Source organism: Euleptes europaea, chromosome 16 (assembly GCF_029931775.1).
Source record: "Euleptes europaea isolate rEulEur1 chromosome 16, rEulEur1.hap1, whole genome shotgun sequence".
NCBI lineage: Eukaryota > Metazoa > Chordata > Lepidosauria > Squamata > Sphaerodactylidae > Euleptes > Euleptes europaea.
This window is the reverse complement of record NC_079327.1, coordinates 41,653,347-41,679,826: the sequence shown is the minus strand read 5'-3', so window position 1 is coordinate 41,679,826 and position 26,480 is coordinate 41,653,347. Positions and strand designations below refer to the sequence as shown.

Sequence of the window (26,480 nt, the reverse complement as noted above, 5' to 3'; positions counted from 1 at the left end):
AGCCTTCGACAATCTCCTCCCTCCTTCTCCCCCTCTCCTTATCTGTCAACATACCTCTCTTTCTTCACCCCTTCTCCGTCAATCTCCCTCAGCCTTTTTTTGAAGAAAAGTGGGTTAAAAGTGCTGTAAATAAGACATATACTGAATACCACTAAAAATCCAAGAAACAAATATCATGCCATCAAAAACAGCTTCTCAGACATCTAGTATTAAATGTGCTAAGAAAATGACTGTATAATTCAATAGGTCTTACTTAAAAGAATGAGTTTATTCTTGTTTGGAGGTTCTAGCAGGGGAGACTAGCTATCGTATACCCTTGACCGGTACACTTCTTCTATCTGGGATGGTCGTCCTCTTCCACCGAGCGCGCAGCTTCAGGAGGGACGCACATGGAGCGGTGAGGGAGGTAGGGGACACCCACCTAGCCAGCCAGATCAGCTGCATCAACCCTGGCGATCAATGGGGTGACGGATGTTGCAGCCAGATCGCCCTCACATCCCAAACTGTCAGTTTATTCTGACAGTGCATGGTAATGGGTTACTATATTATCACATCCCATCACAAGTGTGTGCAAGCTGCAATCCTATACAGACTGGTTAAGGAGAATGTCTCAGTAAACTCAAAGGGATTGCTTCCAAATAAGTGGCTGTTGGTAAAATCTCTTTCATTAAAACCTTTCACCAGTGATTCACTTGCACACCACCATATATGGCTGGCTATTATATCAATACTGAAAAGAATCAAAATGGGATTATTGTTTTTTTGCACGATGTGGGTCCTTTGATTTTTCAAAGAAAACCAAACTACAAACAAATACTATCTACGGACAATCTTCTCAAGGTTTTACTGTTACTCAGGGATAAAAATCAGCAATTATGACAAACCCTTTGTTTGCATTTCATTATCACATTTCTGCTTAAGGGGAGTATCCTACACACATGGTTGCCACAGGATTTTATGCCAGTGGAATAAGCTGAGATCATACAACGGCATGCTCTTTCAAAACCTGCAGCAAAAAATAAACTCACTTAAAGGAGTCCAGGGACACTATAAATGGCAACTGCTGTAAGGACAAAAGGAAGAAACACTTAGCGTTGCTGGCAATGGAATGTCATTCATAAGGAAAGTCTGGTCAGAAATGTCAATTACACTCCCACCCTTTGCTCCTTGTGTGCCAATCTCCAAACCCCAATCATTAAAAAAGACTGCATGCATTGCTTATTTGTGTCCCCCCCCCATTCTCAGAATCCAATAGCTCAGTTCACTAGCCTGCAATCATTACACATTAAAAAAAAAACTAAACAAGTGAATAATACAATAGAAAAGGGGGGAAATAAATATTTTTTATTAAAAGCTCCCCCCCACCACCATGCTGGAGACTATCAATCTGGAAGCAAGAAAAAAATTGTTCCGATTCCCTCTACCCCATGACCTAGTTTCATCAAACAAAAACAGCCACACCTCACAATATCAATTTTTCTTTCAGACTTAATTTTTCACTCACCGTTTGCTTCCAGCAACCCCAGCCAAAGCTTTGGCACGCCAATCCTCACAACTCCCGCTCTTCAGAAAAATAAATACAAATTTCCACCCGGACCCACACCCACAGTAACAATTCTGCTAGGAAAGCTGCAATTATTGGAAATCTCACATTACTGAACACCTAAGAACAGGCTTGCAGCAATGTGAATGAAGAGGAAAAACACGCTGCAGACTTCACACTGGCAAACAAAGGTTTTTGAAAAGAGCTGCCTTCTAATTCCGTGTGCATTAGGCTAACTGCGAAAACAAAAGCAGCCGAAAGCTGCACACACAGTCTAATGCATCTAACGGGAATAGAAGAGCTTTCCAATCATTATGTTTGTCGTCATCGTCCCCCCCCAAAAAACCCACGGAAAACCCTCAGGAACCAGAAGATCCATCTGAAATAAAGTACTATATCATACGATTCCTCACCCACTGTAATATTTTATAGCAGCTTCCGCAGGCAGGGACGTGCAAACACACCCTGCACGTACCGACAAGGGCTGCAATCCTGCCTGCAGTTAGCTCAAGGTACGTCCCATTGAGTTCAGCAGGATTTACCTGCATATAATTGCGGGCAGGACTGCAGCCTAAGAGAACAAAAGAAATACTGTATGAATAAACGCAGCAAAAAAAATAATAATCAGCTATGAACTTAAGAGGAATTAGAGTCAATGCACTATGTCTGCACTCCCAAAACTAACCAAGGTTTGAAACTTACCAGGATTTATCAACATTTGCTCATATTCTTTTGGGTTCAGGAAAGCTGCATCCTTGAAATGCACTGCCGGGAGTCAGAGGGAAAAGCACTCTTCTCCAGCCTGTTTCGTTCACTGTCATACAGATGGTTGTGAAAACCATGCCTCACAACAGCTGGCTTGTTTTGGCCTTCTCATGTGACTGACAAGTTCATACAAGCACTGTCAACTTTAACCTTGGTGACAGAAGGCCCAGTTTGTCCTATACATTATGTCACCAGAGATTCATGACCTTGGGGAGAAAAGGTTGTAGACTTCAAAGCCTTGGCTTCTTTTCTAACCTCCTCAAAAAAAAAAATTGTAAATGCATTGCTCAGCGCTTCAAAAGAAGCATCACGTGCCCGCTACTCTATCAGAAATCAGATTATATAGATTTTAAGCGAGCAGATCATATATTACTACATATCTTAGAAACTGGATGAAATAATTGTAGCTTTTGTTGTTCTGTTAGCTGCTTTGAGTTTGTGGGAGATACAGCAGAGTATAAAGAATACTAAGTTTTAAGGAAAGTACTTTCATAGTTACCTTCATGATCTAAAAGGCTGACTCATAATCTCCCCCCCTCCCTGCACATACATGCACAAACGCGTGTGGGTTCTGTCAAAAGAGACAAGGAATGTCATCTTGTTCACAGACATTCTCTTGGGCCCAAACAATGCGCAAGCATAAACAGACTTAGCGCAGTGCTGCTTGCACAAGATCTCGTGCAATACCTACTGCTTTCCTTCCTATAAATATTATAGTGCCTATAAACTGGTTGCACAAGATTGTGCACAAACGGAAATACAAGTGGGATATAATGGCTGATTTAGTATGAACAACCCACAGTCTTTTCACTGCATTTCCGCTTGTGCTGGATCCAACCCACAGTTCACTCGTCAAGGTAGCTGACCCCCGCCCCCGCCCCCGCGCTCCCGATGTGGGCTGGCGAGGCATGGCCCGACCCAGCCAAGTGACATTTATGTCATATCTGGCCCTCATAACAAATGAGTTTGACACTGCTGATTTAGAGGGTCCTCCTAATCTGTGACCCTAAACTACACTTTACTTAGTTTGTGCTGTGTGGGTAGTTTACAGTCTGTCTCTGAAGAGATAATGCATGCACTGGATGAATTTGTCTACCAAGTGTGTCCGTCACAGTCAAAATGATATACACAAAATGGCTGTTCACAAAAAAATAACTTCCAAGTGAGACTAAGAGCATTCCTGAGCTGTAAGGGCGAAAGCCCTGAGGAGTCTAGGAAGGTGCAGTGCCAACGTCCGGGGGCCCCGCGCCAGCATCCGGGCAGCTAACACCGGCGTTAGTGGCCCGAACAGCAGCAGGAAGGCCTGGACGCAGGTCGTGGGGCGCTGCTGCAGCTGTGCCACCCCTGGATGCCAACAGGGCCTTCTGCCGGCATCCGAACGCCGTCCAAGGCTGCGCCAGCATACCTGGGGTGTTCCGGCACCGGGCTGGGGTTGCCTTTAGGCAGCCTCCAAAGCCCTTTCAGCCTGGGAACGCCTCTTTTATTTTTGGCGTCGGGAGGAGGTTTTGGCAGGGCCGTTGCCTCCTAAGGCCGGCGCAGGCATTCCTCTCAGGAATGCACTGTAAGGGATCTCTGCACCCTGAAGTCCTAAAGCAATTCAATAGTATCAAATAGTATTCTGATCACATTTAGAGTTTGGATAGAAATAAACCAGAGATCCAAGCTTATTGTATATACATTTACAGTATTTTTGAACCAAAAAATTCCTTATACAGCATTGTACTTTGAAGTAACGGTACCTTTCATTTGATACCATACAAAACAATAAAACAAGTCATTTAATTGAATCACTGCTTGCCATTTTTAAAAAAAACTAAGTCCACTCTGCCAAGATCATGAGCTATCCACCATCAAAATTCATAATATGCTTATTTTCATTAACAAACTGACCACCCCCCATGTTTATATTAATAATGGTCTCACAGGGCCCATTTTTCTGAACTTGCTGAAAGTCTATTAGGACTGTTACCCAGAAGCCAGCATGGTGTAGTGGTTAAGAGCGGTGGTTTGGAGCGGTGGACTCTGATCTGGAGAACAGGGTTTGATTCCCCACTCCTCCACATGAGCGGCAGAGGCTAATGCGGTGAATTGGATTTGTTTTCCCACTCCTACACACGAAGCCAGCTGGGTGACCTTGGGGAAGTTACAGCTCTGTTAAAGCTCTCTCAACCCCACCTACCTCCCAGGGTGTCTGTTGTGGGGAGGGGAAGGAAAGGTGATTGTAAGCCGGTTTGAGTCTCCCTTAAGTGGTAGAGAAAGTCGGCATATAAAAACCAACTCTTCTTCATCAAATACTTTTGCAAACAAGAGTACCGTTGTTATATCTATATACAGACTGGTTTACACATCCTCCATGTGTCCACGATGGAAAATGTCTCTGATGCTTCTTGTGGTTTTGTAATAACTGGGTTCAGGTTAAAGCAGTGTACATTCAGATTACTTTCCCCACTCATACCTCAATGTAATTACAATCGCCTTTTGTAAGGAGAGAGAGAAATCCATCTATACTACCATCTTACTGAAGCTCAGGTGACAGTGTGGGATAAGAATGCCCAACAACTTAGGTTCTAGGTGGTTCCCAAAAGCTCCAACATTAGCCACAGTAGAAATCTAATAAACTGAGTAGCAACCTGCAGTGCTACTTCAGCTATTCCAGAGCTGTCATGGAATGCAAATCATAGTTTACTAATAATACTGTTATCATAAATATAAAATGCTCATTCTTTCAGACTTTCTTATAGCTCTGAAACTGCAAAGACACATATACTTTCAGCTCCCTTGTACTTTTCCAGATGACAGATAGCAAGCTATGATCCATTACTGAAGTACTGCTTCTCTAACGAGGAAATAGGAAAGTCTTTCCTTCTAAATTTGGATGACAAGTAAACAAGCTGTTGCTTTCAAACTTCATTCTTGTTGGCTTAGGCTTATCCCAGCAATATTCATTACATTGATACAAAGCTTAAATTCATCCTTGTACATACAACTCTCTTTTTTTTTAATTCCTCAGTCTAACTGGAACCTAAAATTTATCCACTATTTGGATGGGCATTAAATAGAATGATACAGAATCACCACAGCAAAAGTGGGAAACCAGTGATGCGGACCACAAACATGCTTCATTTTTGTGAAACAGGGATGTAAGGTTAGGATCTTTCAACAGTTAAGGCAATGCTAATGGTAAACACTGCGCAAGTTACCTGAAACCGACTTCCGTCAGGATTGAACTCGGGTCACGAGCAGAGCTTGGACTGCAGTACTGCAGCTTACCACTCTGCCCGATGGGGCTCCTAATGCAGAACTACTCTGTATTCAGTGAACCTCTGTGTTCACTCTTGCTTATAACTGTAGGACTCAAGGACCATCTAGACAAGATTTCTTTGCAAACATTCCCGGAAACATTTTGATAATAGCTGGTCACCCAGAAATGGTACAGTAACTCACTGAAGGACTGCCATCTACCTTTTGCCCATACCTGCATGGCATGGTGAGAACACCATGTAACAATATACCAGCAAAAAATGCTTTCCCTCACAAACATTTTTCTTAATGGCAAAGAACAAAAAATGCATTAATTAACCAATTACTATTGAAAGTTGTACACTGTGTTGGTTTAAAAAATAGGGGCATGACTTTATTGCAGACCAGGACTTTGGAGGGCAGTCTCTTTTCTAGATAAATCTTTCACTAATAATAATAACAGTTATGTATACTGCGTTATTTCTCTTCTGTCACCATTAAGGGCATATTTAAATTAGCAGCTGAACTCTGGAAAACTCACTGCTGTTCAGTGTGCACAGGTAAACATACATGCAAGAAATATTTCAGAATTGTTTCACTCCATTCCAGAAAACAGCCCTTTGGTAGCATTTATACATTCCAGAAACACAAATTTCACATTTAATTCTGAATTTTTCTTTGGGGGAAAAAAACAATTTCCAATTAAAAACATTTAAGCAAACTAGTTTAAAAGCTGCTTTCTCACTAAGTTTATCCCAACTATTGTTTTGCTAAACAACCAGAGCAGATGAAAACAGCCAACTGTAAAGGAGAACAGCACAAATTCTGAGCAAGTTGGATATAATCATGACTACTCTGGCTGGGCAAAATATTAGACTAATTTTTTCCCCTAAAGAGTATGCTGGTTGGCCAAGAATAAGATTGTTTACCTTGAGCTGCAGTTCCTTTCATCAGGTTTTGTTGGAGAAGACTTGTGCTCTTCAGCTTCCCTTGAATTTTCTGTTTGCCTCCTCGCTTCAGTGGATACTTTCTGCAAAAGGTTTTATAACATGGTAAAGTACCAAATCATCAAATTTCAGTCTTCAGAAAAATATATTATTACACACACCCTCATTTGTGGGTTTGCTGAAAGTCCATAATATATCTAGTCTTATGCTGATTTGGCTTAAAGCACTATATAGAATTCCACACAGTCTTGATGGCCTTGCAATTCTTGTGCTCAAGTTACTAATTCGTCTGACTGGTGTAAGAGGAAAGAACGCTAAGCATTTGCAATTTCTGTGTGGCAACAACCTCAGTTACTTGCAAGCAATTTAGGACTCTCCAGAACTGACTGAGTTTGCTTGTGGGTGTGAGAGAAAGCTTCCATATCTTTCAAAAACAGTTAAAGAGTTGGACCATGTAGGCTTTAGTTATCTTAAATCAACAACACCTAAAACCATGGGAACCTTGTCTATTGACTAAAGTCAAGGTAATACCATAGAGCTGCCCAGTAAAGGAGGAATGGCTTTTGAAGCCATGTTGAAACTATGGCTAAACTAAGAGTGTATATGTACGCCCCAAAAGCAAACAGAAAACTGATCCAAGAAGGAAATGGCTTCTAGTAGCACAATCTTAATAGGACACATACATTTTCATAACTTCCTATAAAGATTGATAGCTTTGTTCAGAAGCTTTTGTTGAAGAAATTTGGTCAAAAGAGTTTTGGAAGTCGGTGTACTTAATAGATAATTTCTTATTGACACTCCCACTGAATCCCAACAGATTGGTGAGGCAGGAATCATCACTCTTAAATAGTAACAGTATTTTTATGTTTACGCTATTGTAAAATTAAAATTAATAACCTATTGAAATAGAAAAAGGAAGTAGGGCTATACTGATTTTCAATTACTACAGAATTCCTGCAACCAAAAGGAAATTAAGGATGTGGGCTAGAGCCAACACACATCAACAAATTGGCATGGCACAAAGGTGGATTAAACAGCTCTGAACTGACCTATGCTTGTGACAAGATAACCCTGTGATCATTTCATTATGATTACAACATTGCCATTCTGCCCATATTTATCCCAAAACTGCAACAGCTTTGAGACAGAATGGCAAATGTGGAGTGAACTACAGATAGTGCCTATGGTGAAACAGTTAATATTTGCTACGCATACATGGTGAAGCAGTCACACATCTGCTTCTTGACAAGTGTAACTTTAATTGAATTCACAAATGCATTTCAATTAGTCTACAACTGCATCATCATGTGATGACTTCTACATGTGAATTCATCATCACAGGCCAAATACTAGAGAGGTTTCATACCCCCTCTAAACACTGCATAATCTAATGGAAGCTATTATCATATCCAGCACAAAGTTGTGCATGAATAAACCTTATATCCAAATCAACCAGTGTTCTTGTTACATAATACTAATTTACTGAATTATCATACGGAATGCTGGAAAGTGTACATCTTTGAAAAGGCATTCACTGCCCAGCAACAAAAGTATGAACTGTTCCCCTAATCAAGGGTCACCATCCAGGCTTAGTAGGAAGTAAACTAGGCCAGACTTGGTGGTGGAGAAACTACTAAGGTCTCAAAAGAATTGTGGAAGACCTGGCCAGTAGAACCCAGTACTGAGAAAATGCTTAGGATGAACCAAGATAGCTGTCAGTCAAGTAACAATGTTTGAATTAAGCTCTCCTTTGGTCTATGCCTTTTACACATATTTTCTAAGATTACTGGAGGTAGGAATAAATGCAGCTCTTACCTGTTTGTGGAAATCAGTAGAAGGGGAGGACCTGGACCGCTCATGTGTGTACTGCGGTTTCTCAAGCTGTTCATGGCCAGCATCAAGGATGTTGTCAGCTGAATGGTATCTTCCTGAACTCCTAGTCTCTAAAGGTTTCCTCTGCTCTTTCCATGAAGCTTGATACTCGGCAAAAGTTTCTAGCCTCTGAGGTTGTCCAGATTTTGTTTTGTGGCCAGTGTTAATGACACTGTCTTTGGATCTGTTATAAGCGCCAAGCATATTTTCAATTCCAAAAGAAGCTGCCCGCATTCTCCTTACATACCATGACCCCTCAGCTTCATGAGAATTTCTACGACGACTACTAGGCTGCCCTTCTGGTTGACCATAGACTATGTTTGTCTGAGAAGATTTTTGATAGGCAGGCTTACTTGTTTCTTCAAAGAACTTCCACCTATCTGCAAAAGTACCTAAAGCTTCCTCAGAGGTGGTCGGACGGCGCTGTGGGTGGTAATCATCATCCGATACTCCCACTTCATTCATCTTCTCAGGCTCAGAATAAGATTTCAGCTTTTGTTCTCCTGTGAACCTCTTTCTACCACCAATCCGAGAAATGTGGTGGTTGCTAGCAGGTGAACTCTGTTTAGAAGACTGTGTAGCCTCATGGATGCCAGATTCATCTTCAGAAACTAGAGCCAACAAAGTAGAGTTATAATTATTTGCCTTACGGTCTGGAAAATAATCTGTAGAACTGGGTTCCAAGTCTTTGCGTTGGAAAGAGGTAGCCCTCAACACTCTGGCCTGGGCCTCCTTAAGATTATCCTTGTACTCATTAGTAAAATAATTTTCTGATGAAGGGTTGACCTTCTCTGCAGAATCTGTTTTCCAGTTCTCAGTGAACTCTTCTGTCTCAGTTGATTCAGCTAAGGTAGCTGAGCTTTTACTTTTCTGCAGTTTTGCTCTCCTCATCTGGATCTCATTTCTTAGTGTGGTGGCAAAACGATCACTCCTTCGTGCATTTTTACTCAGATGAGCATCAAACATGGGCTGTCTGTTAAATCCAGTTTCAGCACCTTTATCAGGCTGGTTTTTCCCTTCCTGAGCTAAGGAATGCAACATTGGGGTCTTCTGAGGAGAAATTTTGTGCTTTTCTTCCTGACCCCATTTGAAATCTTTTGGGGCAGTTTTATCATCTGGCATTAGAGCACATTCCTGAGCATATTCTTGCTCATTGTAGCTATTATGGTTCTCAAAATTTTTAGTCTGTCCTGATTTTTCAGGGTAGCTAAACCTTTTGGAATCTTCCACCATAGCAGTCCTAACATCGTCTCCTTTATCGCCTAAAGAACGACTGCTTTTTTCACATGCATCCAGAGGAGGCTCAAGAGGTTGCTGAGGTAGATAATATTTTGGGCTTTGGGTCATCATGGCTACAGCAGGATTCTCGTGTGGTCTAGTGGAGGCCTGAGCACCTATTCCAGAATTCCAACATCCATCTTTGAGCTGTAGTGGTCTCGAATTTCCCTGAGCAGGCTGTTTCATTGCAACACAATAGTGACGACTTAGCCCAGTGCTATCCATTTTCTCCTCAGAACTTATGTCAGAAGCAGCAGTACCAAATGTCCTAAATGGGTTGGATTGGAGGTTGTGTTTGTCGGCAGGCCTTTCCTGAAGGCCGGCACAAGAGGAGAGGTACAACTGCTCTTTAGGCAATGCAGAGTTCTTTGAATTGTGAAAGAAAGTGCTTTCATCACTGTACTGGCGCTGGTGGTGATGACAGTGATGCCCATAAACAGACTGTGCAAATCGAATGTCAGTACTGGACAGGGACGAATGCAGCCTATTGGCATTCCCAATGTTATTGTTGACTCTGTCACCTGCACAAGGCAAACTATAATCCAGACTGAGATCAGACCTATACACTGGGTTGCAACTGTGCTTCCCATCTGAGGTCTTCTCGATTACCCTAGCGGCTCGCTTTTGTTGCTCTGCAGCTTCAGTACTCCAGTCATTCCTGGCTTGGGGTCTATGCAGGACTTCAAAGTGCTGAGTGCTCTGAACACCCTCTGAGTAAAGAGGAGCATGGGTTCTTTCATGACCTTTGGTGGCAGCAAAACTATCACTACGGAGAGGAGGCGGTGGGGGTGGAGGAGAGGGTGACTTTTTTTTCTCTGGGACATACCAAACAGGTCCAAAATTTGATCTTCCAGATCCAGAATACTTTGCGTCAGAATGATCTTCCAGTCGGGGACTCTTACTGTTGTTCTCATACTGTGGTGGAGGTGGGAAGCAGGCAGATTTCTCCTCTAATCCTCCATTATCACTTAGGAATGAGGCAGTCTTGCCATTCCCTTGTTTTGTGGTATCCCAGTGACTTGTTTTGTACAGCACATTCTCGGCAGAGGCAACATCTACATTGGATAGTGTGTGGTCAGGAGTACTGGAGCTGGTGGAAAAAGAGCCGTACGCTGAATCCCTTTTGCTGGGATTCCCTAGGTGATCGATGCTGCTGTTGGATTTTGCAGATGAAATCTGTCCGTACTGATATGTTTGGGGTGTCTGATCCCAGCTGTCCATGCTTCCGGCAGAGCTGAACTGATCTGAAGTGCGATGGAGATTTGATTGATCCCATGAGCTTGACAGATCATGGGAAGAGGAGCTGTGGCAAAAAACAACAAAAAGAAGAACTTTTATACTACATACACGTAAAACTCCTATTCGTTCAACAACCATATGAAGTTGAACCAGCAATATAAAACTGCCAGCATTACAAAACCAAAATACATTAGAATTTGCTTATGCTACCAACTATACAGCTACTTCTAAAAAAAGACAAGCAGGATCACTGTGGACAGCACACCATCAGCTGAGCCTGTAGTGACGGTCTCCTCAGCTGTTTGCTTGACTTATGAGATCAAAAGAATGTCCAGGAAGGCAAAAGCCAAGCTGGGAAATGTAACATGTCACCCAATATCCTCCTCTTTTTCTGAGGAACTTCATCGGTACTTCCAATTTTTCGCTCAAGCCAAAGGGAAAGAAACCTCCCATGCAGATTGGCTCTCAGTGCATAAAAAGCATTGACAAGTTTTCCTTTTTAAAATACGTTTCCATGAAGGCATTAGCTGACTAAATAGGAAAGCGTTCAACAACTGCAAAACAAGAAAAAAAAAGGACAAGAACCCATATGGCTCCCTTTACTCAGAGGGTATTCAGTGGTTCCTAGAGGTGGAGATAACGGGTGGGGTACCAATAAAACGTTTATGAGAGGATGATGGAAAGAGTTAAAAACAACACAGGGAGGAACTTTATTTTAAAGGTCAATGTCGTACTAAAGCTATTGGTAACGCAGGTGAGGAGGTTTTCATTTTAATGAGCGTAGAATGACCCGTCTAATATTTTCTTATCTAATAGCATCAAAAATGAAATAATCCTTTAATGCCATGGATGGGAAATACACTATGTATTTGCTAAGGGCTTTTTAAATTAGGATTTTTGCATGCTTTTGAACATATTTCACACACAACAGAAATCCAGATAATTTCAGAAAAACTGTGGATAAAGCGACAGCTTTTGAGATTACAACTAGATCATGGTATACTTGAACGAGAACAGAAAGGTTTTTTACAGCCTAAACCAGGCTAGCCTCATCTCGTCAGATCTCAGAAGCTCAGCAGGGTCAGTCCTGGTTAGTATTTGGATGGGAGACCACCAAGGAAGTCCAGGGTTGCTGTGCAGAGGAAGGCACTGGCAAACCACCTCTGTTAGTCTCTTGCCTTGAAAACCCCATAAGGGGTCGCCATGAGTCGGGTGCGACTTGAAGGCACTTTACACACACACACACACACACAAAGGTGCATTCTTTTTTTTTAAGTCTTGAAAGAGTCCTTACACAGGTAATAATTATTGAGGACAGTTCAATGATCGAAATGGCAATTACGTGCCCTACCCATATCTTATTAATTGCTACATAGCAAGCACAGACAATATTAGAGAAAGTAATTGTATAACAATTCCTCAGGTGTATACAGGAAAGAATATGCCTATATTACTACCAAGGACCTGCCTTGGAATAGATGTTTTAGTTTCTGCCTCCTTGGCTTTCTGTTACTGAAATAAAAAGTATATTTGTAGAAACATCCACCAAACTTGAAAAAGTTTTTATACTTGAAATCTAACACCAACAGACATGCCAAGAGCGAAAAGGAAAAATACCTGCTAGCAGAATCCACTGATACAATCATATTTGCATAACAGAGACTGCTGCATACTAATGACTGCCAGACACCTGATCGCTCTCATTATGCAAGTTACTTCACACATGAAAAACCAAAAAGGTATTGCACTGTTGGCAGTTTAAAGATAAGAGCAAAACAAGGCAAACTATTTTCTTACTGTTGGAACTATCAACAGGAACTCACCTTGCATGATACCGGGAGTGCCATGAAGCGCAGACATTGGTTGAGGGCAGCCGTGACGTGGCGGTCTCAGGCTGATTCTCAGTAAATTTGGTCGCGTGCCAGGAGTGGGGCCTGCAGGCTAGGTCATTTTTTCTGGAACAAGAAAAGCAAAGCATTTCTCCCATAAATTTCTAACCAACACCAAGCAAAAACAAATCAACTTCAGATGTTATCAACGGATGCAAGAAGAAGAATACAAAACTGTCTACATCACTCCAACAAACTACATTTTGGGGGAAAGATAACCATAAAAATCATTTTGAAATACAGACAATGAACTGAAACAACCAGACAAAGCTTGGAGTTCCTTTTTAACATAAAATAAATAATAATTAAAAAGGTTAACTTTTTTTGAAATCCCTGCAATATACTGAAAATTTATTTAAACAAAATTAGGCTTATACACATGCATGAAGGTGTGAAAATAGTGAACTCTGTGCCTGTATAGATATTATGACAGATCTCATTTTCAAATTGGGGTGGTGGTTCCGTGGCTAAAATATGACACTCTGACTCACCTGACCTTCTTCAGCTGAACTGAAAATCTAAGTTTGTCACTAAACAAAAAGCTAGCCAAGCAAACATTGGCTTAAGCCCATCACTCTCGTCACCCCAGGACTGTGCGCTGACTCACAAGAACCATCTCCTCCACCACTGGCTGGAGAAGACAACAAAGTTACCCACAGACAGGTGCCGGAGACGGATGTAGCACGGTCTCCTCAGGGCTCAGGTACCTGGCTATGGCTATACTGTGGATCTCCATAGTTGGAAAAGGAGGTAGCGGCAGCCGTTGTGAGCAGGAGACTGAGAAGGCCAGCAGGGAGGGCAAAACTGTTGGATCGCTAGGGTTGTTCAAATTCGTTTACAAAAGTGGGTTCAGGGCACTATGAATTCATCTCCAGCCTAGCTGACCCTTGGTCTGCAACATGCTAAAACAATGGCCTTCCATGTCTTCCACTCTTAAAACATGAGAACCGCTTTTATTTACAATATCAGCTTCCTCCCCCTTTTATTCTTTTTGCCAACTTTGTTTGAAAAGAGAATAGTGCCCTGACCTGGATGGCCCAGGCTAGCCTGATCTCATCAGATCTCAGAAGCTAAGCCGGGTCGGCCCTGGTTAGTATTTGGATGGGAGACCACCAAGGAATACCAGGGTTGCTGTGAAGAAAGGCACTGGCAAACCACCTCTGATAGTCTCTTGTCATGAAAACCCCAAAAAGGGTTGCCATAAGTCAACTGCGACTTGAAGGCACTTTACACACACACACACACACACACACACACACACACACACACACACACACACACACACACACACAACTGAAGTGCAATTCCTTCAACAGGTGAAGCTAGCTGAGGACCAATATGTTACAACGTGGTTTTCTTCATCTCTGCTTCCTAATTACTTTGTAAGATCTGAATCACTACGTAGACCGAAAGCTCTTCAGCAAGTTAATGTAAGGCTTCAAAGAAAAGGTTTCTGCAAACCAATTATGGCTACAACTTATGAATATAAGAAAACAACAACACCTTTTAGTTCTGCCCACTATTACCTTCTTGGACAGGTTCTAGCAACAGTTTTTTGTACAGACCTGGAGAAGTACCATATCTGATAACTGCGCTTTCTCATTTGAGAAGCCAGGCACTACTGTCAGTTTGATTTGGAGCAAGTTTTTAAAGTTCTTCAAAGGCCACAGTGTATAAACGTAGCTACTGTAGCCGGAAATAGTGGTATTACCAGGTTACAGAGCCAGTGTGGTGTAGCGTTTAAGAGCGGCGGACTCTGATCTGAAGAACGGGGTTCAATTCCTCAGTCCTCCACATGAAGCCTGCTGGGTGACCCTGGGTCAGTCACAGTTCTCTGAGAACTCTCTCAGCCCATGCGGAAGCAGGCAATAGCAAACCACATCTGAACACCTCTTGCCTTGGAAACTCTACGAGGTTGTCATAAGTCAGCTGTGACTTGACGGCACTTTCCTCCACCACACTGACAAGTTACACTGCAAGATCACTCCCATCGCCCCAAAATTCCCAAAGCCTACACAAATCATCTCCTGTGATGCTGCCCACTTCATGTTACAACAGACCACCTTCATGTGCTAGTTTAGTGTACACATGTTCGTAACCGTCTCCACAATCACCAGGTAGATTTGGTGATTGTCTAGTGTTAAAACTGGATAGTACAAACATTATCATTGATCTAGTTTCAATACCATTTTGTGTGGAATAATCAGTTGGTCTTAGTAAGTATATATGGTATAAACAGAGTAAACCACTGAATACATAAATAATACTATTGAAGCACAAGATTGGGAACCGCAAGATGACAGACAATCATCGTGAATAAATGAAGCTGCAAAGGAAGAACAGATTCCTGGTTTATTGACAAGAGGTATGAAGTTTTCATATCAGACGAAAAGAACAGAAAACTGTAAAACCAATGCCATACCTCATGGAGCTTCTCAAGATCTTCGTAAGATAGCTCCTGGCCACATGAACATCATTTTCAGATGGCATTTCCGGTGTTACAATATCCACCACCAAATTCATCTTCCTGAGCAGCCAAACAAGCAGAGGAACAGTACAGACCAGGAGTTCTTAGACTTTGCTATACTGAGTTCCCACCACAAGTCAGAAAAAAGAGTGATATGTGAACCCCCAACTGCAGATAGGATTACCAAAGCGAAAGGCAGGAAACATAACTTTGTCAGTTTTTAAGGAACGCTAGGATAGCTTAAAGCCAACAGAAAAAAGAAGAAATTACCATAGCATATTGGAAAGGACTGATTATATCAAGTCCAATCAAACACATAAGAATTCTGGTTGAGGAAGACATATTGGAGAATCCTCCTCTAGCAGTACTCCAATTTCTCCCTGGGGAGTCTTTGGTAAACAAATATTAGACATAAGCAAAACTGGTATTAGGCTTTTGCTTCTGTCTATGAATATATTTGGGGAAGGGTATTTTTTTAAAAAGACCCTCTGAAAATTTCTCAAATAATACATAAATTCAAAATACATTCAATTTTTGAATCACAGTATTATGGGTCATTATGTGGGAGAAGACTGGCTTGGTTTTATTGCATCATGCATACAAGGAATATGACTGTGGGCACTACAAAGAACACAATTTTTTTAATAGGGGGTTGTAAACAATATGACCCCCTGTGGTCATTATTTCATGTTTTTTTCATATCTGATGTCACTATAACAGATAAAAACTAAATAAAAACTAAATAAATCCAAAATCCTTTGATGCACACAGAAAAAGTCTGAAAAGAGACAAAAGCAAGAGGTTAAAAATCTCAGTGCAAGATGGAAATATTTTGCAGGCAAGCAAAGTTGTTACTATCTAGTAGAAGTCAGCTGTATTAGCTGTGACTGACAGAAGACGACGACTGGATTCTACAACACCTCTGTCAGTAGTGGCAAGAGTAATAACACAGTCTAAACAAAGCCTACTATTCCTAAAGAGCAAACAGAGTTGCTGGCATGGGAAATGGCAGGATGCAAACCAACATATTTTGATGTATGTTTTGCACTTTCAACTGAAACACCAGCATCTCACAGAAACAGGTTATTTTGGCTAATGTTTTCAATGTGAAATCAGCTTTGTTACTATTAGACAAATAGAAATGTGGCAAATGGAGAAGAAAGATAAAATTGCAGAACTGTTAAGTACCTTTAAATGACTACAACAGGTCAAATGCATCCAGATTACCCTCTGCCATGACCACTTTCTCAAAACTTGCAGCTTAAAGTTGCAAGCCTACAAGTCCAATTATCTGGAGGAAGAGTTGTATTTTTTTTTTTTATCACCAACAGTATATTGTGGTTTCAATGTTTAGAAATGGCAATTTGAAACAAAAATGCTTACTTGATCAAAGGATTCTGGACTGCCAAAAAACCAACAAGCAACAACTGTGAATCTGGTGAGATATAAACGGTTCACCCAAAAGATTTGTGTACCAGTGACTCATCGAAGTGAAAACCTAAACATGTTTTCACAATAGGAGAGATTTTACAAATGAACACAATTGTGCATACTTTTCTTACATATGGCAGAAGATAAACAACCTGAAACATTTTACTTACAGAATTTATGGGCTTTACTTAATGGTGTCTGAAAAGGTTTTGTTTTTGCATTAGGTTTTGTTGGCATGGGCCAACAAATGCAGGTCACTGTCTGCAGTGACATCTTATTCAAAAATGCAGCTTAAATTGCAAATCGTACAAATATTAAAAGAGCTTGTGTGCCAGAAAAAACAACAATAACCAAACATTGTAATGATTAATATTTATGTTATTTATAGTCTGTCTTTCTCACTAAGACCCAAGGCTGCAATTAAGGAAGCTATTTTAAGAGTATTTTTTTACACACACACACACACACACACACACACATTTATTATACATACCCACTGGGAATGCGACTTAGCAGTATGTAATAAGTCCTCTTTCCTTACAATGGGACTTTGCCACTATTAAATCTGAAATATGGTAGCTGAAAGTCACATTTTTGCTAGTCTCTTTGTTACTATTTCAATTGAATTTACTAAACTTGCAGGTGAAGTTTACTGTCTAACAGGACAGTAAGGCAATATACAAGGCATTAAGTTATCAATAGGAAATCTGATAAAATTAGAAAAGAGTTGACAAATGTTACAAAAAAGGAATATTTAGCCACCTTCCTTTTTATTCATAAAAAATGCTGCCATTCTCTTAACTACCAAAAATAACAGCACGAGTAGCTTAAACAGACATAATTAAAAAGTACATATATTTTTTGACATAAATGCCTACCAAACATATATTGCAAGTGCTAGTATACACAATACTATCCAATAATGTGTCAATACATCAATGATCAGAAGTCTATATGCATAACAGGAACATCTGAGAATCCAATAAATCAAAGTATTCACTCAAAGTCCAATATTGTTTAAGATGAGAACCATTCACGAACAGGAAATTTATCAGCAGGAGATGGGATATCTGGATTGATATTCAGCCGTTTCATCCAAGCAGACTTCCTTAGTCCTATGTAACTGTTGCCACTCCTAGCATTCAGTAATCACAAATGTGATTCTGCATTGCATTGACTTCAGAAATACATCTTTGATGCATTGACATATTATTGGATAGTATTGTGTATGCTAGCACTTGCAATATATGTTGGGTAGGCATTTATGTCAATATATATATAGATATAGATAGATATAGACTCTTTAATTATGTGCTGTTATTTTTGATACTTTATTGTATTCAGCATACGTTTTTGTTTTGTATTCTCTTAACTACAGCAGTTGCTTGCTATCATGATTTGATGTGAAATTCCTCCCTCTACTGGCCAGTTTAAAAATTATTTTCACCGTCTCTAAGAAGCGTAAGAAAATTATACACTTTAAGGAAATTGCAGTTATTTTAATAATTAACATATGGCATTCTGAAAGGTAGTGTATACATACACACATGACCACGTAACACACTGCAGCCACAAGACGGATAAACTCTAGTTAAGCCAGATGTAAAACTGAGTACAATGAGACCACACAGATCAGCAGAATTTTTGCACCATCAATTTTAATGCCACCAGGATGTACCCATAAAAGCAATATATTTCTTTCCAAAGCTTTGTTCAATTTTTGCAGCTTCATCTCGTTTGTCTTTGATTCAGCCTCCTTGTCCCAGTCTTCATCTCTCCAATTTTGTCCTTCCCTTGAAGCTTCCCTGCTTAAGCAATACTTACTGCCAGACAAGAGGAGAAGCCACTCACAGCCACAACCTGGTCTGGATAACTGTAACTAGTGGCACCAGTAAACAAAACAAGGTAAGATGGGGACAGGTCACAAAGGTAGCCAGAGTGGCATTTTTCCACCTTTGCCAGGCTAGGCAACTGGCGCCCTTCCTGTCTTGCCCTGACCTAGCCACAGTGATCCATGCAATGGTCAAGTCCAGATTAGGCTACAAACCCCAAAAGGGGTCGCCGTAAGTCGACTGCGACTTGAAGGCACTTCACACACACACACACACACACACACACACACACACACACACAACTCACTCTACACAGGCCTTCCCTTGACATTGCTCCGGAAACTACAACTGGACAGAATGTGGCGGCACGGATCCTTACAGGGACCCCATGGAGAGCACATATACAACCAGTGCTCCACCAGCTGCACTAACTCCAGGTTGCATACCAGATCAGGTTCAAGGTTTTGGTACGGATCTTTAAAGCCCTAAATGGTCTGGGACCATTATACTTGTGGGATCGCCTCTTCCGATACACCCCCTGAAGAGCATGACGCTCAGCTGGTAATAGCTTAATCGTCGTCCCTGGCCCTAGGAGCATCTGGCTGTTCTCAATCACAGCCAGAGCCTTTTTGGCTCTGGCCTCGGTCTGGTGGAATTAAAATTGATGGTGCAAAAATTCTGCTGATCTGTGTGGTCTCTATCAAATGAGAGCTGGGCCCTGCAGGACTTGGCTCAATTCCACAGGGCCATAAGACTGAGATGTTCTGCAGGGCCATGGTTAAGAAAAGTGATGGCTCCATCTTAGCTGGCCTCCCTACCCATCTACCCCATCCTTATTTACTTCTTATTCCCTATCTTTTCCTCACTTTTCCTCCATTTGTTCCTTTTCTCTTCTTCCTCTTTGATTGGTCTATTACTGTTATAAGGTTTTTAAGGGCATTATTGGAATTTAAACACAAACTGATGGTTTTAACTAATTAATATGTAATATATTATTTTTAAAATGTTGAATTTGGTTGTTAGCTGCCCTGAGCCTGACCTTGGTCATGAAAGGGTGGGATACAAATCGAAAAATAAATAAGTAAAATAAATCACCTGGTTCTGTTTTAATCACTGAAGTTCATGGAGAGAGGAAGAACTTAAAATAGCAAGTGTTCTCTGAAGCTGGAGACAACAATGCATGAAGAACGCTGGGCCAACACTGTTGCCAAACATTTGGCTAGGGCCTTTCAGCCCAAAGAATCAAATGCAAGCTAAATTAATTAAATTAAAATTAGAATTAATTACAGTTATCTTTGCCTGACAACGAATGCCACTGCTGTGGCTCAACAAGACTTACTAATGGCTCAAGGAAATGCGTCACAGGTCTGTCTAGAAATATTTCTAGTCTGAAACGTTTCCCTTGAAATACATTAATTCCGCTGTAATCTAAATCTGTATTTATGTTCAGAAGAGGACGTAACATTTCATAAATGCTTAGGTGACAGACAGGATTACGTTACGATGCCTACTCCTCCTCGGATAAATTCCATATTGACAGATCTTTTGCAGGCTACATTCATGCTATCACGTCATTGTCTTCTCAATATTAAAAATGTACTTGTTTGTCAAAATTAGAAATACTCAATTAGGCATACTGACAAGACTATTCTTCTTTGTCATCATGTTTTATAAGCCCAGCTGTTCAAAGAAAATAACATAACACTGTTTCCAAACCCATCAAAGGAAAATATGGTGAAATCCAAAACATACCCAGTACAAATGCATACACAAAGTACTTATCAAATGATTTATGTTCCTTACTGAGCTGGGAAGTTTAACCAGACACTTCCAAGGCAAATCTCACGCAGTAATGAAGCAAAATTCTTCATTCACATTAAAATAAACTTGTATTGTATAGCTACATGAAGTCTAGCAGCCTACCATAAAGTGATTGATTAAAATAAAAATAAAGGTAAATTCTGTGGGCCTTCCCAACTTGATTTTCTATTCTGAAGAAGGCTCTATCCAATCAGGATATATTGATCCCCAACCTATTCTGTTTTTCAGCTAGTTCTACAAAAACCAATGTTGCAAAAGCACTAGTCACAGAGTTTTAACACATCCATCTGCTAAATATCATCACAATATGTAACCAAACAGAACTCTTAGGGAAGCCCAAAAGATATCTTTTTCCTTGGCGGATGCAAGCTGGGGAAAATCAACCATTTAATTCAATGAAACTCAGCTGCAAACAATTATTTTAACTAATTTAATGGTAGATACTTGATCTGCAAATGCTCAGAGTTTCTTTCCTTCTTTGCTTAATTGAGTGCAAGGGCAACATGCAGTCAAGCTGTTACTGGTCCCCAAGGTACTTTTAACAGCGATGGAGATATAGCCTTACTGCACAATGTCTTTATATGGTAATAAAACACCTTGACAGATGGGTAGCCTACTGGTGCCTCATGTTTGTCTTCATGCGATATAGAAAATGAGATTCACGGCTGTGTTCAGCAGATCAGGCATAATGTTTGAGCAAACATCAAGTGTGGAAGAATATGCCAGTATTTTATAGTCAGGAAGTTTTTCTTCCTGTAAACTGAATTCAACCTGTCATTTAAATGGTTTAAATCTATGGAATTTCTTGAAGCTTTCCTTAGAAAATGAAGCTGTAGGCTCCCCTTGTCACTGATCTCTCAGCATCTACCTAAATGGTTTGGAAGCCAAAGCATGATGACAAGAGTTACTGCCCTGAAATGACTGTTTTTTTGAGCCTCCTGTGAGGCTTATATTTTAACAGGGTACCAACTTTTGTATGATAAAAAAATCTCACAGAGTACTAAAACATATCACAGGCTTGTACTCTCTTCTCAAGCTCTGATTAAATAATTTGTTTAAATATTTATTTCAGAAAAGTGTGGCCTAGACATAAAATTGTTTTTTTTTTAATTTCAGTTATTCTAAGGCTAAAAGGTCACTACATTAATGCTGTGAATGAAATAATCAGACCACTTTGCCCCAGTCATTTGCAAGTCCAGGACTAAAGGGAATTGTCTCTCTTCCAACTATGCTAATATGGTTAGGGATTGGCACCACACATAAAGCTGAAGGAGAAGGCGAGGGCAGATGAATGATTTCAACAGACAAAAATGAATGCGTGAAGCAACCGGGAAGAGAGTTGTGGCTTGAATTATGGGAAAGCAGTACTTGAACAGCCAGTTCAAATTAAAGGAAATATTCATGGAAATAAGCGTACAAAAACCCTGTACCCAGAATGTAGTACAGTAAAATGTGAGTAGGAGCCCCATGGCGCAGAGTGGTAAGCTGCAGTACTGTAGTCCAAGCTCTGTTCACGACCTGAGTTCGATCCTGACAGAAGTCAGTTTCAGGTAGCCGGCTCAAGGTTGACTCAGCCGTTCATCCTTCCGAGGTCGGTAAAAGGAGTACCCAGCTTGCTGGGGGTAAAGGGAAGATGACTGGGGAAGGCACTGGCACACCACCCCGTAAACAAAGTCTGCCTAGGAAACGTCGGGATGTGATGTCACCCCATGGGTCAGGAATGACCTGGTGCTTGCACAGGGGACTTTACCTTTTAAAAATGTGAGTAGATAAAGGCACAAAAGGAGGAACGAAAAAAACTCTTCCACCCATTATGCCAGCAGACAACAACTGCAAAGGCCATCCCACTTTGAGATGCAGTAGTATCACCTGAGATCCAATGATCTTCCAAACAGAAGATTACTGTAATATTTTCAATTTTTTAAAAAAACTTTTCTCACTATTAAAACACAATGCAAATTATTAAAGTGTCAGAAAATAAAATCTGTTGAAACAAATGTTTGATAACACTGGCAGCCATTCCCTTCCAGCCACTAGCACATGTACAGCGATAACCAGGTGTGTCATGTCTTTCTCCTGGTACATGGTGGAGTGGGCATCCCACACATCTTGGCCACAATCCCACCACTGAAGTTATCGTGTAGCAAGAGGGAGGACCAATGACCAAAATGCAGCAATGCTGAATACTGCGTGCATGCAAGTGCACGTGCACCCGATGGCCTATGCACATTGCACTGCACAGGAGCTATAGTGGACAAGGAAGATAAGTAGGACCAGTAATTTGGAGACCACCCATACTCTCTGCACTGCTTTTCCTAATTGTCTGGTGGACAGCTGGTACACCCAGGTCTGTGCAGATGTGGGTCTTATGCACAGCTTTCCTACTGCAGGACCCCCGCTTCAGAAATTTTCAAATTCGCCCATTTGTGCCTGTATGAACCAGCCATTCTTCAGAAAACTTCTAATAGTTTCCTGATAAGTATATCAGTCTGCAATGTTCAAGAGAAAAGTATGTCTCACAACTTGTTTGATGGTCTCACTAGAAAAGATCTATTTAGGCTCACTCATAAAGAATACTGATGATTGATGCTTAGCTTTACAGAGAGAATGTATTAACAGCAACTATTAATACACATTCCTGATTCACAGCAATGCCAGGGAACTTCTGTAGTAACACAAAACCATGAAGCTCCACGCTATGTTGTCATGTGTGATGACTGCAAATGTATGTGTATTTCTGAGTATGGGTGGATGCAGGGAAACAGGTGTGTTAAATCATGGTTTTCTTTACACCAGTGGTTCCCAACCTTTTTTTGACCAGGGACCACTAGGACTTTTTTGTTCGGTGCAGGGACCCCAAGGTTCAAAATAAAAATTCTGAGAATTTGAAAATAAACTTTAATCATAACTGTTAGTTAAACATTAAACTTAGAATAATATTTGAATATATATTTTTATAATAGAGAACTTTTAATTGAAAATATTAATTTATTATGGGTTTATAACTTTGTTTCGTGGACCGTAATTTAGTTCTCACAGACCCCTGGGGGTCCATGGACCCCTAGTTGGGAACCAGTAATTTACACCAAAGCATGGAATATCTGCAGTGGCTCACATACACTATGTTCTAGCATAAAAGGAAATGGTAGTAATAGCAGTTAGAGAGCAACATCACTCATACCTAGCCTTTGACCCTGCCATTAACAAGTTTAATACCAATTATAATTGTTACTTATATTTTTTTATCCAGTTACAATCATAACTCGCACTTTGCCATTCTATGCTATCATGATTTCTCACAGCTGTAGATCTTTAGATATAAAATTAAGGGAGAGACAGACTTTAAAAACCCCGTTAATTCCTGGTTTAAATTACACTGGTAATGCAGCAATTAGCTGTAACCTCCTGCTAGCTCCCCAGCTTATTGTTTTGTTTTAATCCCCCTGAGTCACTGTATAACGCTTAGATTCTACTAGACTCATGTCAATGAATAGTACACCATACAAAAACACTCCTTTCTTGAATGACTTTCTATCAAGATGGGGGTGGGGAGAGTGGCCTAATTCGGGGACTCTGACATTCTGATTTCATAACTTGATCATTCTTCCCTTTTTCTCAGGAAGCAGCTGAAACGTTATGCTGAACACACTAAGAGAATAGCAGCAGGCATCCTAGAAAGCTAACTATGGGGTGCTTCTTCTGAACTCAACATGCTTCAAACACATCAAGTGCTCATTCCCTTTGCTACAAGAGTCGTAACAGCCCAAATGTCAATAAGATGAGAAGCATTTTTGCAAGCAAGAAAGATTCTACACTCCTGATGTTGATTCATTTGCAAGGAAATATCTGGTGTTGCAGCAGACATTACACAAAAGGCATTTTAAAATATCAAACAGAAAGGACAACTCCCCTGTATTACAAAATAGGTTTAGGAATACATGCCACCTGCTTAGAAAATACTGCACAATTTGTAAAAGTTTTGTGTCTATGGAAATCATTTAAATTTCTTTAGCTCTTATTACTTTCCACAATAAAAACTTCAATCGATATCACAACTACAGATACATACCTTCCATCAGTACCAAGATCAGCCCATCTAAGGTTGCTTAAATGAAAACAGATGTCACATTGGAGGCATTTCCCTGAATTTGCTTGTAAATATGAAATACTTTGGCTAAGGATTTAACCGGGCTCTCTCAAACATCTGCGCTAATCATCGGTGCTGGCTTGGTGACTACCTTGTCAATGGACTATTCCAAAAGGGATCAATCTGGAGGGGAGCAGACATATAGAAGCCCGATGCTTAACTAAACAGCAGTCATTATAGAAACCAAGGAGACTGAAAAAAATCAAATATGTATAGTTTTCATAGCTTGAACCATGATGGCAAATAGTGTAGTGATACTGAACTTTGATTTGCATAGTAGCAAAAAGAGGCTGCAACCTAGCAGAAGAGAACAAAATCCCTGCTGTTCTCTAAACACAGCATGCCCTCTCCCATTTAAGCTGTGTGAAGCCTGCAAGTTAGCTTAGAGGATATAATTAGACTCACACATAAGTCTTATGGGTGCATTAATGTAAAGGGGCAGCAATGATACTGCTTCTGCTGAGCAGGCACTTTGTAAATGGCTCCTGCAGCATTCAGACAAGGATACTGGCAGGACTGGAAAACGGGATTCAAAAATGCTCTATGGTCAGTAGGGATCTCACACCTCCATCAGTTGACAGAATGTGCAAAACATAAATGTTCAGGCGAGTATTTTTGCAAAGGGACTAGAACTGTAACACCACGGAATAGCCCAGCAAGGTGTCTTTATAAAGGAACAAGCAGAGGACCCCCCAAACCTTTGCTTGGCATTCGGGGGGGGGGGTCAAATCCTTTTATCTTACTTCTCCTGGCCCTCCCCTCCCTTTTCACCCTCTGAACCTGAGAGAGAGAGGTGGCGAGGGTGGTAGGCACTCACAGGTGGGGTATAAATGAAATAAATAATAAATACAGCTGAAGATGGGAGGCAGATAAAGGCAGGTTGGCTGTTGGGTGGGGAGGGGAGAAGGAAGCAGGAAAAGGGGAGAGGTGATAAGGGCTTTCAGGAAAGGGAAAGAGGAAATAGTGGGGGAGATGAGATGCTCCCCACAAGTCCTTGCGGTTCCCACTTGTAAAATAAAATAAAATAAATATGAAAGTGTACCTCACTAAAATTGACATTGATGCAAAGATACCTCACTGAAGTGTACTTCACCAAAACTGACATTGATGCCAACCCCTAGCATTATCTTTTAAACTGAACATACGTATTCTGGAAAATAAAAGAGGTAACTGTAATAAGGAACAGTTTCCTTCTTTCCTACCTCATTTCTTTCTCTGCACTCCTAATCTAATCCAAGCACCATATAGTGCCAGATGGGAAACCTATATTTCTTTGGCTGTTGTCCGGTAATGGTTGCAAGGTCAGTTCTTTTGTGAAAATTACATTTTGTATTAAAAAAAATTTATAGCAGAAGGCTATACAAGTTAATTATTTTTTAATAAACTGTATGGCAGAATCAGCAATATGCAGTACCTTTGATACTTTTCACAGGGAAAAGGCTAACAAGCAAAATGTTCTATTAGTCTAGGTACATCTCTCTCCCTAGGTACATCTTGCCCAGTCGCCCACAGTCTACCCATTGTTCCCCTCTCGTACAGTTGCTTACACAGGTGCTATGTAGTGTGGGCACATTACACAGTATAAGAGGTACGCTGGGGAGTGGGCAGGTAAAATTGTATTGCATTGCATGTCATTGCAGGTATGAAATTTTGGGAAACCTTACTAGACATGCAAGATTCGCCATGCTGTGCTTCATTGGAGAACAATGAGGAAAAGAGCACTGGTTACTCCAGCTCCCGGGGGGGGGGAGTTGTCAAGGCCCAGCTTCCCACCACCACTCCAAAGCAGTAGTAGGAAAAAGGTAAAAAAGGCTCTTGGGTTGACGGTGTGATGTCACTTCCACAGATAACCTGGAAGTGAGTCAGTCCTCGACAGAAACTCTATGGCAAAACCTAAGTAAGGAGCAGCCAGAGGCAGGGAAAATGCAAAGACAGAAGAGGCAACAATAAGCTAGTGATGGCTGTCAAGTACTGTCCCACTTGCCTCAATACAGAAGCGGCTCTTGACA

General features: G+C 40.8%; 1 protein-coding gene across 1 annotated transcript in view; it reads right to left on the bottom strand.

The window, feature by feature from the left end:
- SHROOM2 (shroom family member 2) overlaps positions 1-26,480 on the bottom strand; it is a 101,705-nt gene that overhangs the window by 30,429 nt on the left and 44,796 nt on the right. Inside the window, exons 6-8 of the mRNA XM_056861789.1 lie at positions 12,708-12,839; positions 8,311-10,948; positions 6,478-6,578 (exon numbers count right to left, since the gene is read on the bottom strand). Coding sequence (XP_056717767.1) covers positions 6,478-6,578; positions 8,311-10,948; positions 12,708-12,839 — 2,871 coding nt within the window. The remainder of the gene's footprint in view (positions 1-6,477; positions 6,579-8,310; positions 10,949-12,707; positions 12,840-26,480) is intronic.